Consider the following 15,854-nt stretch of genomic DNA (forward strand, 5'->3'; position numbering starts at 1 on the left):
TTTCCCCCAAACTTTAAAAAGAAAGATGAGAACGATACATATGAAACACTTACATTGTGAAGCCCAGGAATGATATGCATGTCAAATCTTTGTGCACTGCAGTTACTCTAGGAAACACGCTGAAAGTCTTAGCTGAACTCAGGAAGTAAATTTATACATGTTTATGCAAATTGAAGACAATGAAAAACTGGGAGGAGTGGCTGATAGACCACGTGCCTGTGCTTCCATTCAGAGGGACACTAACAGGCTGGAGAGGTGAGCTAATAGGAAACTCACGAAACAACCAAAAATGCTAAGTCCTTGCAGGAAAGGATCTGTGTGTTCTAGTGGATACCAAGTTGAACATGAGTCAGCAAGGTTCCCTTGCAGCAAAGAAGGTCAACAGCCTCCTGGGATGTATGAGGAAGAACGTTTTCAGGAGGGATAAGCAGTGTGGACAAGGCAACAGAGATAACATTGAGATAACATGGGTCTGTTACTTGATGAGGATGGTTACCTCACAAATAGACAAAGCAGAGACATTTAATGCCTTCTTTACCTGTCTTTAACACCAATGATGTGTCCTGGGAGCATCACAGCCCTGAGTAGCAGGAAGGTAACTGTAGAAACAATGGACTCCCAGCTAACTGTGAGGTCGTACATGAATTGTTGCGCAAGCTGGATGCACACAGGTCTGTGGATTGATTGCACATAGATCTATGGAGGATTCATCCCAGGGTGCTGATATGGCTGATGTCATTGCGAGATCTCTCTCAATTATTTTTCAACAGTCTTGGGAATACAAAGAGGTCCCAGGTTTCTGTATGATCATAAATGTTGTCCCAGTTTTCAAGAAGGGCAAGAAAGAAGACTGGTAATTACAGGGCTATCAGTCTCTCTTCAGTGCCTGGCAAATTTATGGAAAAGATTATTCTGGGAGTTATTGTAAAAACACTTGGAAGACAGTTCAGTCATAATTCACAGAGAACCATGGGTTCATGAAGGAAAAGTCCTGTTTAACTAACTTAATTTCCCTTCATGATGAGGTTACCCATCTAGCTGACCAAGGGAAGCCAGCTGATGTAATCTTTTTGGATCTCAGCAAAGTTTTCAATACTGTTTCTCACAGTATCCTTTTGGAAAAAATGTCCAGCATACAGCTAGACAAATACATAATAGGATGGGTGATCAATCAGCTGATTGGTAAAGCCCAAATAGTTATAATAAATGGGGTTACATCAGGCTTGTGTTCAGTCACTAGTGGGGTTCCCTAGGACTCCATTTTAGGGCCAGTTTTCTTCAATGTTTTTACAAACCATATGGATGCAGGCCTTGAATGAATACTAAGTAATTTTGCAGATGATACTAAGTTAAGAGGCGCTGTTGACTCCCTCATGGGTAGAGAGGCCTTGCACAGAGATACTTACAAAACAGAGGGCTGGGCCTTCACCAACCAGGTGAAATTTAGCAAGAGTCAAGTACCCAATTCTGCACCTGGAGCAGGGCAATCCTGAGTATATCTACAGAGCAGGGGATGAGAGGCTGGAAAGCAGCCCCACGGAAAGGGTGGTGGTTCTGGTTGACAGCAAGTTGAATATGAGCCAGCAGTGTGCCCCGGCAGACAAAAGAGCCAACCGTATCTTGGGGTGCATCAAGCAAAGCATTGCTAGCTGGTAGAGGGAAGTGACTGTCCCATTCTGCTTTGTGCTGGTGCAGCCTCACCTCGAGTACTGTGTGCAGTTCTGGGCACCATGACATAAGGATATAAAAGTATTACAGTGTCCAAAGGAGGGAAAAAAAGATTGTGAGAGGTTCGGAGGGGAAGATGTATGAGGAACAGCTGAGGTCACTTGCTTTGTTGATATTAGAGGAGACTGAGAGGAGACCTCATCATGGTCTATAGCTTCCACATGAGGAGAGCGGAGGGGCAGGTGCTGATCTCTTCTCTCTAGTGACAGCTATAGGACCTGAAGGAATGGCATGAAGCTGTGTCAGGGGAGGTTCAGACTGGATATTAGGAAAAGATTCTTCACCAAGAGGTTGGTCGAAACAGGTTCCCCAGGGCACCAAGTCTGCCAGAGTTCAAAAAGTGTTTGGAAAGTGCTCTCAGACATACGGTTTAATTTTTACGTAGCCCTGTGTGAAGCCAGGAGTTGGACTTGATGATCCTTGTGGGTCCCTTCCAACTCAGGATATTCTATGATTCTGTGATTTATAGATACCTATAGGTATCTATAGGTGGTAGTAAAGAAGACAGAGCCAGGCTGTTCTCTTTGATGGTGAAAGTGACAGGACAAGAGGCAAGGGTCACAAACCAAAATACATGAAATCTCATTTTAGATATAAGAAACAGTTTTCTACTGTGTGGGTGCCTGAGCACTGGCACAGGTTGTCCAGAGAAGTTGTGAAGATGCATCCTTGGAGTTACTAAAAACCCAAATGGACACAGTCCTGAACAACCTGCTCTAGGTGACCCTGCTCTGTGCAGAAGGGCTAGACTATACTGTCTTCACAGGTTCTCTTTTCCTTCAGCCATTCTATCACTCTGAAGTTTCTACTCAAATACATTCACTAAGAACTGGTGGAACAAAATAACGGGGAAGCATGGTGGGTTAACCCTGGCTAAAGACCAAACTCCCACCCAAATGTTTACTCAATCCCCCTTCTCTGATGGTGGTGTTGCCTCTGCTGTTTCTCTTTTCATTCTTTCCTCCTGTCCAGTGTTTTTGCCCTTTCTAACTATGTTTTCCCAGAGGTGCCACAGCGTGGCTGAGGTGCTGGGCTGTGCCTTGTGGTGACTCTGTTGGAAGTGGCTGGAACCAGCCATGTCTAGTGTGGGGCAGCCCCAACCTTTCCTGATAGGGTCCCCTGCAACTCCCCTGCTGCCGACATCTGGACATGGACACTCAATACAGGAGGATGCAATCCTCCATAAGCCAGTTACATGACGTGACACTTATTTTCAAATGGTCAATTTTTGCTTTTGTTAAAACAAAATCACCAGCTATGAAATTTTGATGTGTCACTAATACTTTGTTTTACATAACACTAAAAATATAAATTGGTTCATTCAAATGTAAAGGCAGTCTGTCTATGTAAGAACACTATTGCTGTAACAATACTGGGTTAGGTTTCAGTGTCTGTCAATTAACTTTGCTCCATGTGTGATTGGCGATGGAATTGTGTCACTGCTGAGGAGCATCCTTCAGTTGCTCAAAAGGGGCTGTGTTTTTCAGCAGCAAGCAGGTACTATTCCGGAGCTGTCACTGAAAACACCTCACTTGACGCAAAAGGAATTGGGCTTACTTCACTGCTGCAAAACTTTAGCCTGTGTTTTGTAGCCTATGGAAGTTACTAAAAACCGTAGTAACACTTCATCATTTCTCTTTCCATTGTACTCTTCCCAAACAAAGCAGAGAGAGGTCTAGGAACATACAGATGACATTGAGACACTGAGATTACAACAACATAATTTTTCTTCCTTTTCCTCCCTGTATATATATATATATATATATATTATATTATGTGTATATATATATATATGTATTGTGACAAAAAAAAAAGTCTTTCATTACATTTGCTTGGTAGACTTTTGGAATGTAAACTAATCTAAGGAGCCAAGATAAAGCAGAAAATAGATGAATTATAGTTACCAGACTCTGCATTTGATCACAAAGCATCCATATCTAGGATAAATTTATATTTCATGTTTGTGACAGAACATTACAAAATTACTTATCTGGGAAAAAAAAAGTAAGCCTTTTTTGCAGCCATGTACTAAAGATACTCCTCTACCAGCATCAAAAATAGTATACTGAAAGTTATCTGATAGTGTACAGTGTCATCCACATTACTGTATGAATGAGCCTTCACTGACAGGTGAATATCTCTCTTATGTAAGTTCTTAAATTTCTTGAAAAAATAATTCACAGAATATTCCGGGTTCAGACATCAGTTACTATTAAGACAAACTTATAAGCAGAGTTTTTGTGTTGCTAGATGTGAAATATAGAATTTCTTATTCATAGCTTTTAGTTACTTTTGAAAGAAATCAGAGGTCACAGAAGAACAGAAATAATGACATTAAAAAAAATAGAAACAAATTTTCTACTGTATTAGATAGGGAGCTAGAATCTTTATAAATACATGCTTAGAAGTATAACTAGTTATATTATTGGAAGCGCAAACCCAATAAACACAAAGCTTTGTTCAAATTTTCTAAAGCTTTTTCATACCACATTTCATCTCTACCATGACAACAATTGTAAAGAAACAGACTGACATAAGTCTTTCCCGTAGTTTTTAAAAAGTTGTCAAGAGTAGAAAAGTGGAACTTGCATGAGAATCATTTTTTTTTCAGCTTTTGCATGTAACTAATTTTTTAGCATGTGATCGGATATAATTTGAGCCAAAATCTCATGAGATGTTAGCTACTTTCTTATTTAAGAGTTTGACCACGAAGATGCACCTTGCTGGAGACTGGAGAATCAGAACAAGACACAAAAATCCAAAATGCTTGAATAGATAGTTATACTAACACTTCCTACCATCAGGCATTCATTCAGAGACATGTATACAAATGAAAATAAAAATGCCTACACTTAAAGAAATTCCCTTTTCATATGGATACAAAAACACGTAGCATGAGGATATTTCAAATGTCTGGAGTTAAAAAGAAAAATCATTAGTTTTCTTTAACTAGTTACCGCGGACCATCATGGCTCTTGCATTACTGCTCCACTTTCAGTTCTGCATAATTCTATTTCGATCAATAAAACTAGATTGGAATAAAACTAGATTATGACATTGGTGAATCGGGACCTTATTTATGACACATTTAAGCTTTTCCTGAAAGACCAGATGGTTGGTGTACATTATGTAGTTTTATTGAGATGAAATTTAAAAGAACTAAAATATTCGGCATGCTTTTATTATTGGAATGCTTAGTGTGTCACCTGAAGAAATCAACAAAGGGAGATAATAAGCCTTGTCAACGGTTTCACAGTAATTATAGCCCTCATGATATAATGCAAGAAAATTGCAATATAGCTTAAGATAATAAAATGTAAAAGTTTTTTTTTTCAGTCAGAAAAGAAAATATATTTGTAACGTTTATGCAAGAAAGGGCTTATTTCAAACAGGTAACCATCAGTATATTAGACATACAATCAAGTATAATAAAACCAAACTCTGTCAATGTTCCATACAGCACATTGTCCAAAATTTAAACTGTATATTTTAGCTATGTTCTTCACAGAAGCCTTACAGATTTTCACAAGGTTTGCCAGTCCATTTAAATATCGTATATTAAAGTAATATAAAGCTAAAGACACTTGCTTCAAACATTGCCTTAGAGCTCTAGAGCTTTCAGATCAGCACATTTTAGTGTACTTACGGTCATTGCATAATGGTCCACTAAAGGAGGTCATGCTACAATCACAGCTGAATCCATCCCACTGCTGCAAGCACACTCCCTGGTTTGCACATGAATCCTCTTGGCATGTTGTGCTTGGACCTGATGAGAACATACAAAAAAGGACTTGCACTTTGCCTTCCAACTAAATGTATTTCTCACTGGATCACATTAACTAGTTGCCAACATCTCAAATCAAATGAGCAAAGAGTTACCAAGGAAAACACACATAAACTTGCTGTTTTTTTTTTTTTTTTTTTTTTTTTTTTGTAGCAGCATGTAATATTAAAAGGACTTTTTTGCTTTAGTTCTATGACTTATATGTCATAAACACATAAAAATGCAAGAACTGAAGCAGATATATTCCAGGTACAGTGGGGATGTTAGCTTTATTGCGAGTTATTTGTCACTCTCATCTCAGACCATTAACTGGCTAAATGTTTTCTAAAAACTTCAGTATTATTTTTCCTGTAAATACATTTCAACGAGCAAAGTCAGATGCCAGAGAAAGCAAAGTTCTGGGAGATGAAACTAAAGATTCAAACATAAGGTAAACCCAAACCAAAACAAAATAAGAAACTAATAAAATGAAGCTATGTTATACAGTGCTTTCAATCCCAGATATTGTTTTAAATTATTTAGGTCTGAAATAAAGAGAAGTTTGGCATTCTTTGGCATGAATGTTGGCAAGTACTGATTCACATGCTTCAGGGATCCCATGCAGATTCCTTTTTTAAAGGGAAATGAAGAAAATCAGATTACTAATGAACTGGCATGCCGCAATGCGATATACACATGAAAAACAAACTACTCTATTTCTAGAGAATCATAACTAGACTACTGAAATATAAAGAAATTTTTAAAAAGTATGATCAAAGCACTAAAGCAGTCACTATACAAAACATATTCAAGACTGAAAGCCTTTATGCAAACTATGCTGGAAAATGAAGGTTCATGTAGCACATTGTTTTAGAGGTGTGAAAGACAAAATCTGAAATAAAATAACACACTTTAGTTCTGAAATGTACAGAGCATTTATTGCAGTAATCCAACTGTGCATTGGGGGTTTCAGTCTTGTTGAATACACACAGGGCTATCTACCTTGCAAATCAGCTTTCATCAATGCAACTTTGTCAGCAAAATAAAAAAGCAAAATATATTAAATGTTAGTAAGCAATATTGAAATGGCAGCAAACACAGAAAAAACATTCAGAATAAAGTGCATGCTGCTGTTAAAGAGAGAAAGAAATGCCATATAATGCAAACAAATTAATGCTAATAGCCATAAATCTTCAGGCAAGCCAAAATAAGAAAGCAGTAATTTGCCAGTATTTTACTACAAATATAATGGTTAATTGAGCTGATGACATGTAATGAAGGAAAATTAAAAGTTTTTTTTTTCTTTTTTTTTTTTTTCTCCTTGGATAGATATGAATGCATTAGCAGAATAAATGCATGGCTGAATCCTGACTAGCCATTTGTCATGTTCAGATACACTGAATTCAAGTATAATTAGCTCTGTCATCCTCTCTGGTCTTTCCTTTTCTAGCCCTTTCTTCATGAACGGTGAATAAAAACTGAAATATAGATCATGAACTACTGATTTCTGTAGGTGCACAGACATTTCACACTGACTCTTGACATTGCAATGAAAAATTTGGTTCTGGGATTATAAAATACTCCTACATTGTTTTGGGGAAGATACATCTATATCCATTTGAAACTCCTACTTCCAGTTACAGATGATGAGGCAAAACTGTCCCAAAGTTCATATAAATCTCCTAAATTATTCTGGAGAGAGATATCCACTTAACCCTTCTTTCATATTACAGCTTCTTCAAAGATCTGAGAGTGGGATTTTCATTTGATTTGACATTATTTCAGAAAAATCCAAATCTCTGTGGCTAAAGTCAGTTCAATGGCCACTTGCTTTAAATGAGGCCCTGCTTGAGCACACCACTGAACCAGGACTTGAACAGTCACCATGGTGATTAAGAACAGAGAACAGCATATGCTGCATTACTTTTCAGGCAAAACTATTAACTACTTTGTTATATTTTTCTCCTATTCAAATAGCAATAACAGTATCCATAACACATTGACTGCAGTATGCAGTCATAAGATGGTGACTTCCCTTTCTTAGGAGTTTTGAGCCCAGAAGTTTAAACATTTGGGCATTACATCACCCTTTCCTGAGCTGGGGATTATAATGACAGAATCCCATAGCTGACAAGACACTTACATTTTTTTCTCACCAGATTCTGCTACTCGGAAACTTTACAAAGATGAAGTGAAAATATCTGTAGGTGTTTAAATGTTATATATTCATGCATTTATTTACACTTTAGTTATGCAATGTTAAGTTTCCTCATCACTGCAAAAGTAGAGCAAAAGTCACAAGGACTTAAAAGTATAAATCTGCAGGACCCTGTAGACACATTAAAAGTACATGTTCAAATACGTGTATATGGAAAAAATACAGATAGGATCTTGGTAAAAAGCAGGGTATCCTGCTTTTTAAAAATGGCTTTCTTAGCATTTTTGGTTTACTTAAAGTGGTCATTACTCAAAAATTGCCATCATGACTGGTTTTCATGTAAGATTTTTTTTTTTTAATTACAGGCAGCCTTAAAAAAAAAAAAAAAAAAAAGAATGGAAAAGGACATTTTAATGTTTAAGGTACTATAATATTTATCATAACAAGTTTATATATTCATATATATGTTACAGAACTAAACTATTTAGTAAATATTTTAATACACTCTTCTTAAGCACTCACCTTTTGATTCACATTCTATTTAAATATTCTAATTTATTCAGTCTTCACCGCAGACTTTTTAATTGACTGAATTTGGTCTCTCATTTACATTTGTCTAAAATGAGGGCTTACAAGCTATACATATTACACACACGAAAAAAACATTATTTTAGGTAGCATGTACAATCTTTTTCTATATATCACAAAAATAAGTTCCACATCTCACTACCAAGAATCTTCATATATGTTAAGAACTACTATGAACCTTTTAAACGTTCATTTAAGGCATATTATATATGCGCACACATGCAATCAGTGCACTATTTTCCCAGTATATTAAAACTGTTCTTTTATAATTCAGTATTTTCTATAATTCTGCTTTACTTAAAGTGTAAAGTACAATGGATCTGACTACAGGAAAACAAGGCCAACACAGCCTGGCTCTGGGGTTTACTGTTAACAATTCAAAGAGCTAGTTAGCATATTTATATTTCTAGTTGTTGGTTTCTATCTATTCTATCCACTGAAAATGTGTCAACAAGGTGAATCCAGCCACATTTAAATTACATTCAACACTCAATGACAGAGAACAGATATCTATCTGTCTGTGGTTGAAATTTTGAAATGTAAGCCTTACAACTTGCCACCACAACCCTGTGTGTGGGCCTGCAAAAAATATCCCAAAGAAAGAATTTTTAACATGCATTTATATTAGTAAAGTTATTGACAAATATGTCTTTTAAGAACAATGCCCTGATAGATCAAATTAATTAGTAGTACATCATGGCATCAAGCTTGACAGAAAAGAGATAAAGACCTTTTAGCTCATTTTTTTTTTACAATGGAGAGGTGTGGAATTCAATCTCTTACGAGTCTGAAGAACATCAAATCTAAGTGTCTCACTTCTCAGTCTGAAGTATTAACAAAGTGCACCCTGTCTATGGGATGGGGGTTAGAGTTAGATGATTTTTAAGGTCCCTTCCAATCCAAGCCATTCTATGATTTTATGATTCTATGACATATGACATATGAGAGTGATGGCAACTAATGCTTTTTGTTTTGAATTTACTTCTGCTACTATGTGTCCTGAGATCCTTGGACTCAACAACTCAGGACTTACAGACTACACATCCCATTGCTGCGTGAGATGCAAAACTGCTCAGCTCTAAGGATGGAGATAGTCTTGTATGTACACAGCAACAGAACTCTTGAGGCATATAACAGATTTCTAGGAGACAGCTAAATTTGCAAGTGACTTTAATAGTATTTTAGGTGTCAGAATATTTTTTATATATCTGATCCACGGTCTTCAGACAAGAGACCAACACATGGGTCAGACGGGGAAGACATGAAGTAAACGAGTAAGGTGGAAGGGTTGCAAGTTGTTAACTTGCAAGATTTAAACAGAAAGGTTGAAAGGGGATATTTCACTCAATGCTATTGAAGATTTCTTTCTGTGGCCAAAACAAAAACTTTTGACAGGGCAGATCTCTGAGAGGCAGTTGGCACATCTGGTTTAACCATTCTGCTTGTGTCAGGTAATTTTGGGAAAAAGCTGACTCTCCACCAAAGAGAACAATATTTTTACTGACTTTAGTAAATGCTTGGTAGCTTTATTAAATTCACTGATAGCTGAGTTGTGCCACTGGTTTAAAAGGTGAGCTTGCATTCTAGGCCTATGGCAATATTTCTTTGAACTACATAAAATTCATTTAGAAAATCACATTATTTCAAAAGAAGCTATGAAATGCATAACGGAATTAAAGTGTACTTTGACTTTTTAAAGGGATGGTATGGGCATGGAACTTACATCATTCAGAAAGTATAATCTAATTTTGCAAACTCAGTGCAAACTAATTTATACATATTTTTCAATTCCTGATAAAAATACAGACACTAAAGATACAGAAAAGTAACTTATGAAATTTGCACATATCTATGTTCTATCAATAGAATTTATACTGGTAACTAAAGGTAACAAGCAAAGAATGAGCACGTTCCACCTTTATATACTAACTGTAGGGACAGTAGAAAAAAAGATAAATTTTATCTGCCAGAAAGCGTTGTCTGGTAAAGCTTGAGGAAACCTCCCCCAGCTCTGTTTGGATAGTCTAAAATGTCTGCTTACAAACTTAATCAACTTGACATAAAAAACATCAAGATTCTAAATTGAAATTCTGCTATGTCATTTATACATTTTTTGTCCGGAGAAGAGTGGCACTTGAGAGAGGGGGAAACGTAAAAATGAACAGACCCACAAAATTCAGAATTATGTGAACAAAATACATATGTGGGAACAGAGAATTGATTTAAATTATTTCATAAAGCAAGGTAAAATAATGTGGGATTAAAAGACAAGATGAAAAGTTGATTGATTGATAGATTAATACCCCTAATTTACAAATACACCTCTTATAATTCTGTCCTGACTTACATTCCACAATAGTTCAGTTGTGTCAAAATGTGAGATAAAACATATCTGACTGTTACTGACTTCAGATAGGAAGATTCATGACAATGCAAATCTCAGGGTTAAGCATAAATAGAGAAGGTAGATTGATCTTCAAGAGTATCATATATTAGCCTTGAATTAATAAACACAAAAGGTCAGCTTTGCAAGTGTCTTTATAAAGGACTCCATTGAAGCTAAATTTTATTATTTCTATCATTGATTAAAATACATTGTAAGTAAATAAAATACATGCAAAATATCTAGCCACTGGAGAGGGATGGAACCTACATTTAACATTTAAGAAGTTACTCGTTCTCACATCAATCTGTGCTGTAGGACAGGTACAGATTTGTCTCTGTAACACTAACAGAAATGTGGTCTTTATATAAGAAAGGGTAAAACAGGGTAAATTACAAGCAGGTAAGATATAAGGCTTTCCATGTGCATTGTGTACATATAAACAAAACTCAGGAGGGTTAGCACAATACTTGCACAATGATACAAAAAGATAGCAGCATATTCAGTACCTTCACACCCTCTTTCTATTTGCCCGTTGCAGAAGAGAGCATCTGAGATTAGATCAGGCAGCCGTCCATTCAAGTCAACTGATGCAAGACAGCCTTGAAATCCCTCTTTTGCATGCACCAGCTTTGGCAAGGACTTATACATTTCTTTGGCCACTCCTCCAATATATAAATCACCTGTTAAGCAGAAATAAGTATTAGCCACAGGAAAAAAAAAAAAAAAAAAAAACCAAAACTGTAGAATCTTTGACCTGCACGATCTTCAAAAAGCAATACTCTTCAAAATTTTTCTGAGATCTCTATAAACTTTCAGAAGTTGTACTACTTGCTCCCTACTTTGCTTCAAGATAATTTAATTCAGCAGTTTTCTAGGTACTGTGAAAGCTACCTGTATACTTCATATTTGTATGACTTGTAAGTAAGATGTAAGACATGTTATCTATGTGCCAACTCTCATATACAGGAAACACTGATCTGTTTCACAGCTGAGGATTTAGTCACAGAATCTCCTTCTAGAAATGTGTTTAGCATGGACACATGTTGCATGCATATTCAGAAAACCTGACCGCAGATCATCCTGATTATGGATCCAGAACACTCTAAGTGTTCTTAAGGCAATAAGTGGAACACTGAGATTGACTTAAGGCACACATATCCATAACTATCCATTTAAAATCAGGCCAACAAAAGCAGGTTTAGAGATACATCTGAGGAGAAACTTAGGAATACCACTCTTAAGCAGCAAAATGACTGATCCTCCCCTCCTAAATTTGTACCCTGTATTAGTCATATGGGATCAGGGGTGGTTAGATGCCTTTAAAATGGCAGTCTGCCCACTGAGAATTTAATTGCCAAAAATACTTCTGATGGCTAACATATAAACCACTCTTTGTTGAACCTCAGGCAACTTAGGGCTGCAAGCTGATGCTTTCCTTCCTTTGAGTAATTCATAGTTCTGATACTTACTTTGAATGGACATATCTATAACTTTTAAACACAGAGGAGGGGACATTTTTTTTGTTTTGAAACAATTTATGCTGTGCCTTTCTTCAACACATTTTGCTTCTCTGGTGGGCAGAACACTGATCCTCTACTTTTCAGGCCAACATAACTATGGTTTCCAACATCTTGCATGAATTTACTGTCCCATTCTCTTATCTCCTAAATCAGAAAAAGCAGCTCTCTGCAAGATTGGTGGGAGTGCTCTGAGCATGCCTATAGGCAAGCCCCGTTAGATAGACAGGAAAAGGACAATATGAGCTTCTGAGAAGCAATGAATTTGTTGAAGGAAGGTTCTTATGGGAGCATCCAACTCTCAAGCATCAACTAGGGACAAAACTCTTACTCTATCTATGTATTAAATTCTCACCAATCATGATTTGCATACTTTTTCAATAGACTATCTGAATATACATTATTGTCCACATTGTGCTTTCCAGCAAGCACCCCAGTCTGGATGATTTTGGAGCCTAGGCTACAGGATGTACCAAAGAGTATTTCTGAGTCACCTCAAATGTAAAATTATTCATTTTCAATATTGTTCATTTCCAGCACGTTTACCAAGATTGGTAGGCAGATGTTATAGCAACAGGATGTAGAATGTCCTAGCTATCGTCATTACCCCATGTAGCTAATTTTAATCTCCCTCTTATCAGTATAAACTGCAGTCACACCTTTTCCTGGTTCTCCTGGCATACTCGTTTGTTTGCAAGGGAGTGCTCTTCAGGGCTGTTTGTAATGGCTTACACGTTGCATGCAAGGAACTGGCCTGAATTATACAAATGCAATCAGACTGTGAAAAAAATTTAGTCACTGCATACCAGCCCTACAACTCAACTGTATTTGAATTAGTGGAGCCAAAAAGCTTAGGAATATGCGTATTATTAATCTCATAACACATCCAACAAAAAATCTCAGCAATCGTTCTGGCATAATATACTAAGAAACCTCAAGCTTTCTCCTTTCACATAGATTATATCAAAAATAAGATATTGCTTTCCTCTAGAGCTTTAAGGTATAGCATAAATCTCAGAAACATGGTATTAGGCATAAAAGATTAATATATGGTGATCCATATGTTCCCACAAATAGGACATAATTCATTCACAGTAAAAAACTTCAGTATTTTTCAACCATCTGTACTGGAAACAACGTAAAATTTCTTGCCCCATCATAGAGGTTTTTTTTATCTTTTCCTCAGGTGGAACATTTAGAAAGTAAACCCTCACAGGTTTCCTGAAGTTCTGTTTTTTTTCAGTCATTGTGAGCTCTGCATATAGAGATAATTTATCTCAACTGATTGCAATAGACTAAAAAGAAGGGAACTCCAGAGAACAATACAAAGAAATTCATACCTATGCTGAAAGGGTCAGATTTCTTCTACTTGAAGAAAGTGCAATCTTTTTTTAAAGCTCTCAACACATATACTGTCCAAACAAACATTTTTAGTCTTTGATCAATTAAACCTTTAAAACTGCAAACTTTCAAATTGATCCCCTGTTCATTCCCTCCAGCATATTGAGATTGATATATACAGTAATATAGCAATTGTCACTTTTGATGAATGAGAAGAAAAAGTTCTGCCACTGTGGCAGCACATGAAGATGAACTCAGAATATTCATTCTTGAAAATATAGCAGTGGAATATTATCAACTAGGTATCATATGCAGACCATGACACATTATTATACAATCATAGAATGACAGTCATAGAATGGTTTGGATTGGAAGGGACTGTAATGATCATTTAGTTTCAACCCCCCTGCCATGGGCAGGGACACCTCCCACTAGACCAGGTTGCTCAAAGCCCCATCCAACCTGGCCTTGAATACTTCCAGGGGTGGGATATCCAAGAATACTCTGGGCAACCTGTACCAGTGCCTCACCACCCTCCTAGTAAAGAATTTCTTCCTTATATCTATTCTACATCTACCTTCTTTTGGTTTAAAGCCATTGCCCCATGTCCTAATAATACATGCTTTGATAAAGGGTCCCTCTCCAGCCTTCTTGTAGGACCTCTTTAGATACTGGGAGGTCAATATAAGGGTATAAGGCCTCTTCTCCAGACACAACCAACCCCACTTTCTCATCCTGTCTTCAAAGGAGAGGTTCTCGAGGCCTCTGATCATCCTTGTGGCCCTCCTCTGGACTTGTTCTAACACATCTATGTCCTTCTTGTGCTGGGGGCCCCAGAGCTGAACACAGCACTCTAGGTGGTGTCTCATGAGAGCAGAATAGAGGAGGAGAATCACCTCCCTCGACCTGCTGGTCATGCTTTTTTTTGATGCAGCCTAGAATATGATTGGCTTTTTGGGCTGCAACACACTTACCAGGCTCATGTTGGCTTCTCATCAACTAACATCCCCAGGTCCTCCTCCTTAGGGCTGCTCTCAATCCATTCTCCACACACCCTGTATTTGTGCTTGGGATTGCCCTGATCCAGGTGCAGGAACCTTGCACTTGTCCTTTTTGAACTTCATAGAATCATAAAAACACAAGGTTGGAAAGGACCTACAAGATCATCTAGTCCAACCGTCCTCCTATCACCAGTACTACCCACTCAGCTACTAAATCATATCTCATAGCACCTTGTCCAGGCATTTCTTGAACACCGCAAGGGACAGTGACTCCACCACCACCCTGGGCAGGCCGTTCCAGTGCCTGACCACCCTTTGAGAGAAAAATTTTTCCTGCTATCTAATATAAATCTCCCCAGGCGCAACTTGTGGCCATTTCCTCAAGTCCTGTCATTAGTTGTCTGAGAGAAAAGGCATTCACATTTCCTGCTGCATCAAGTAAAGGATGGAAATTTTCCTTGGTTCTTCTCTTGCTGTTAATATATTTGTAAAATAATTTCTTGTTCTCTTTTACTGCAGTGGCCAATCCGAGCTCAAGATGGGCTTTTGCCTTCCTAACTTCCTCTCTGCATACCTTAGCAACTTCCTTGTAGTCACCCCAAGTAGCCTGTCCCTTCTTTCAGTGGATGTATACTTTCTTTTTCTCCCAGAGTCTCAATAAAAGTTCCCGGTTCATCCATGCCAGTCTTCTTCCCCTCCGGCTCACTTTATGGGATTCAGGAACAGCCTGCTCCTGTGCCTTTAAAATTCCCTTCTTGAGGCGCATCAGGGCTTCCTGGACCCCTTTGCCCTTCAGGAGTGACTCGCAAGGGACCCCTGCAACAAGTGTCCTGAACAGGTCGAAGTCCGCCCTTTGGAAGTTCAAGACAGCAGTTTTGCTAGTTATCCTTCTGACATCACCAAGGACAGAAAACTCCGCAATTTCATGGTCACTCTGCCCAAGACAGTCCCCAACTTTCACACCTCCCTTCAGTCCTTCTCTGTTAGTGAAGAGCAGGCCTAGTGGGTCACCCTCCCCTGGTAGGCTCTTGAACCAGCTGTGTCAGGAAACTATCTTCCACATGCTCTAGAAACCTCCTGGACTGCTTTCTCTGCACAGTATTATACTTCCAGCATATATCAGGGAAATTGAAATCCCCCGTGAGAATGAGTGCTGGTGATCGTGTAACTTTTGCAAGCTGCTCATAGAATGCCTCACCCATCTCTTCGTCTTGATTAGGCGGTCCATAACAGACCCCCACCAAGATGTCACCCCTACAGGCCTTACCCCAATCCTTATCCATACACACTCAACTTTATCATTCCCAACCAAAAGCTCTTCAACATCAAAACATCCTTTATATTAAAGAGCCACATCACCACCCTTCCTTCC

The 15,854-nt window shown here is 37.9% G+C and overlaps 1 protein-coding gene across 22 annotated transcripts in view; it reads right to left on the bottom strand.

Annotated features, from left to right (window-relative positions):
- NRXN1 (neurexin 1) overlaps nt 1-15,854 on the bottom strand; it is a 731,365-nt gene that overhangs the window by 355,223 nt on the left and 360,288 nt on the right. For all 22 annotated transcript variants that reach the window (XM_035562244.2, XM_035562216.2, XM_035562225.2 and 19 more), the window contains 2 exons: nt 11,130-11,303; nt 5,375-5,494 (listed from right to left, as the gene is read on the bottom strand). In XM_035562244.2, the coding sequence (XP_035418137.1) occupies nt 5,375-5,494; nt 11,130-11,303 (294 nt within the window). The remainder of the gene's footprint in view (nt 1-5,374; nt 5,495-11,129; nt 11,304-15,854) is intronic.

This window comes from Cygnus atratus, chromosome 3 (assembly GCF_013377495.2).
Source record: "Cygnus atratus isolate AKBS03 ecotype Queensland, Australia chromosome 3, CAtr_DNAZoo_HiC_assembly, whole genome shotgun sequence".
Lineage (NCBI taxonomy): Eukaryota > Metazoa > Chordata > Aves > Anseriformes > Anatidae > Cygnus > Cygnus atratus.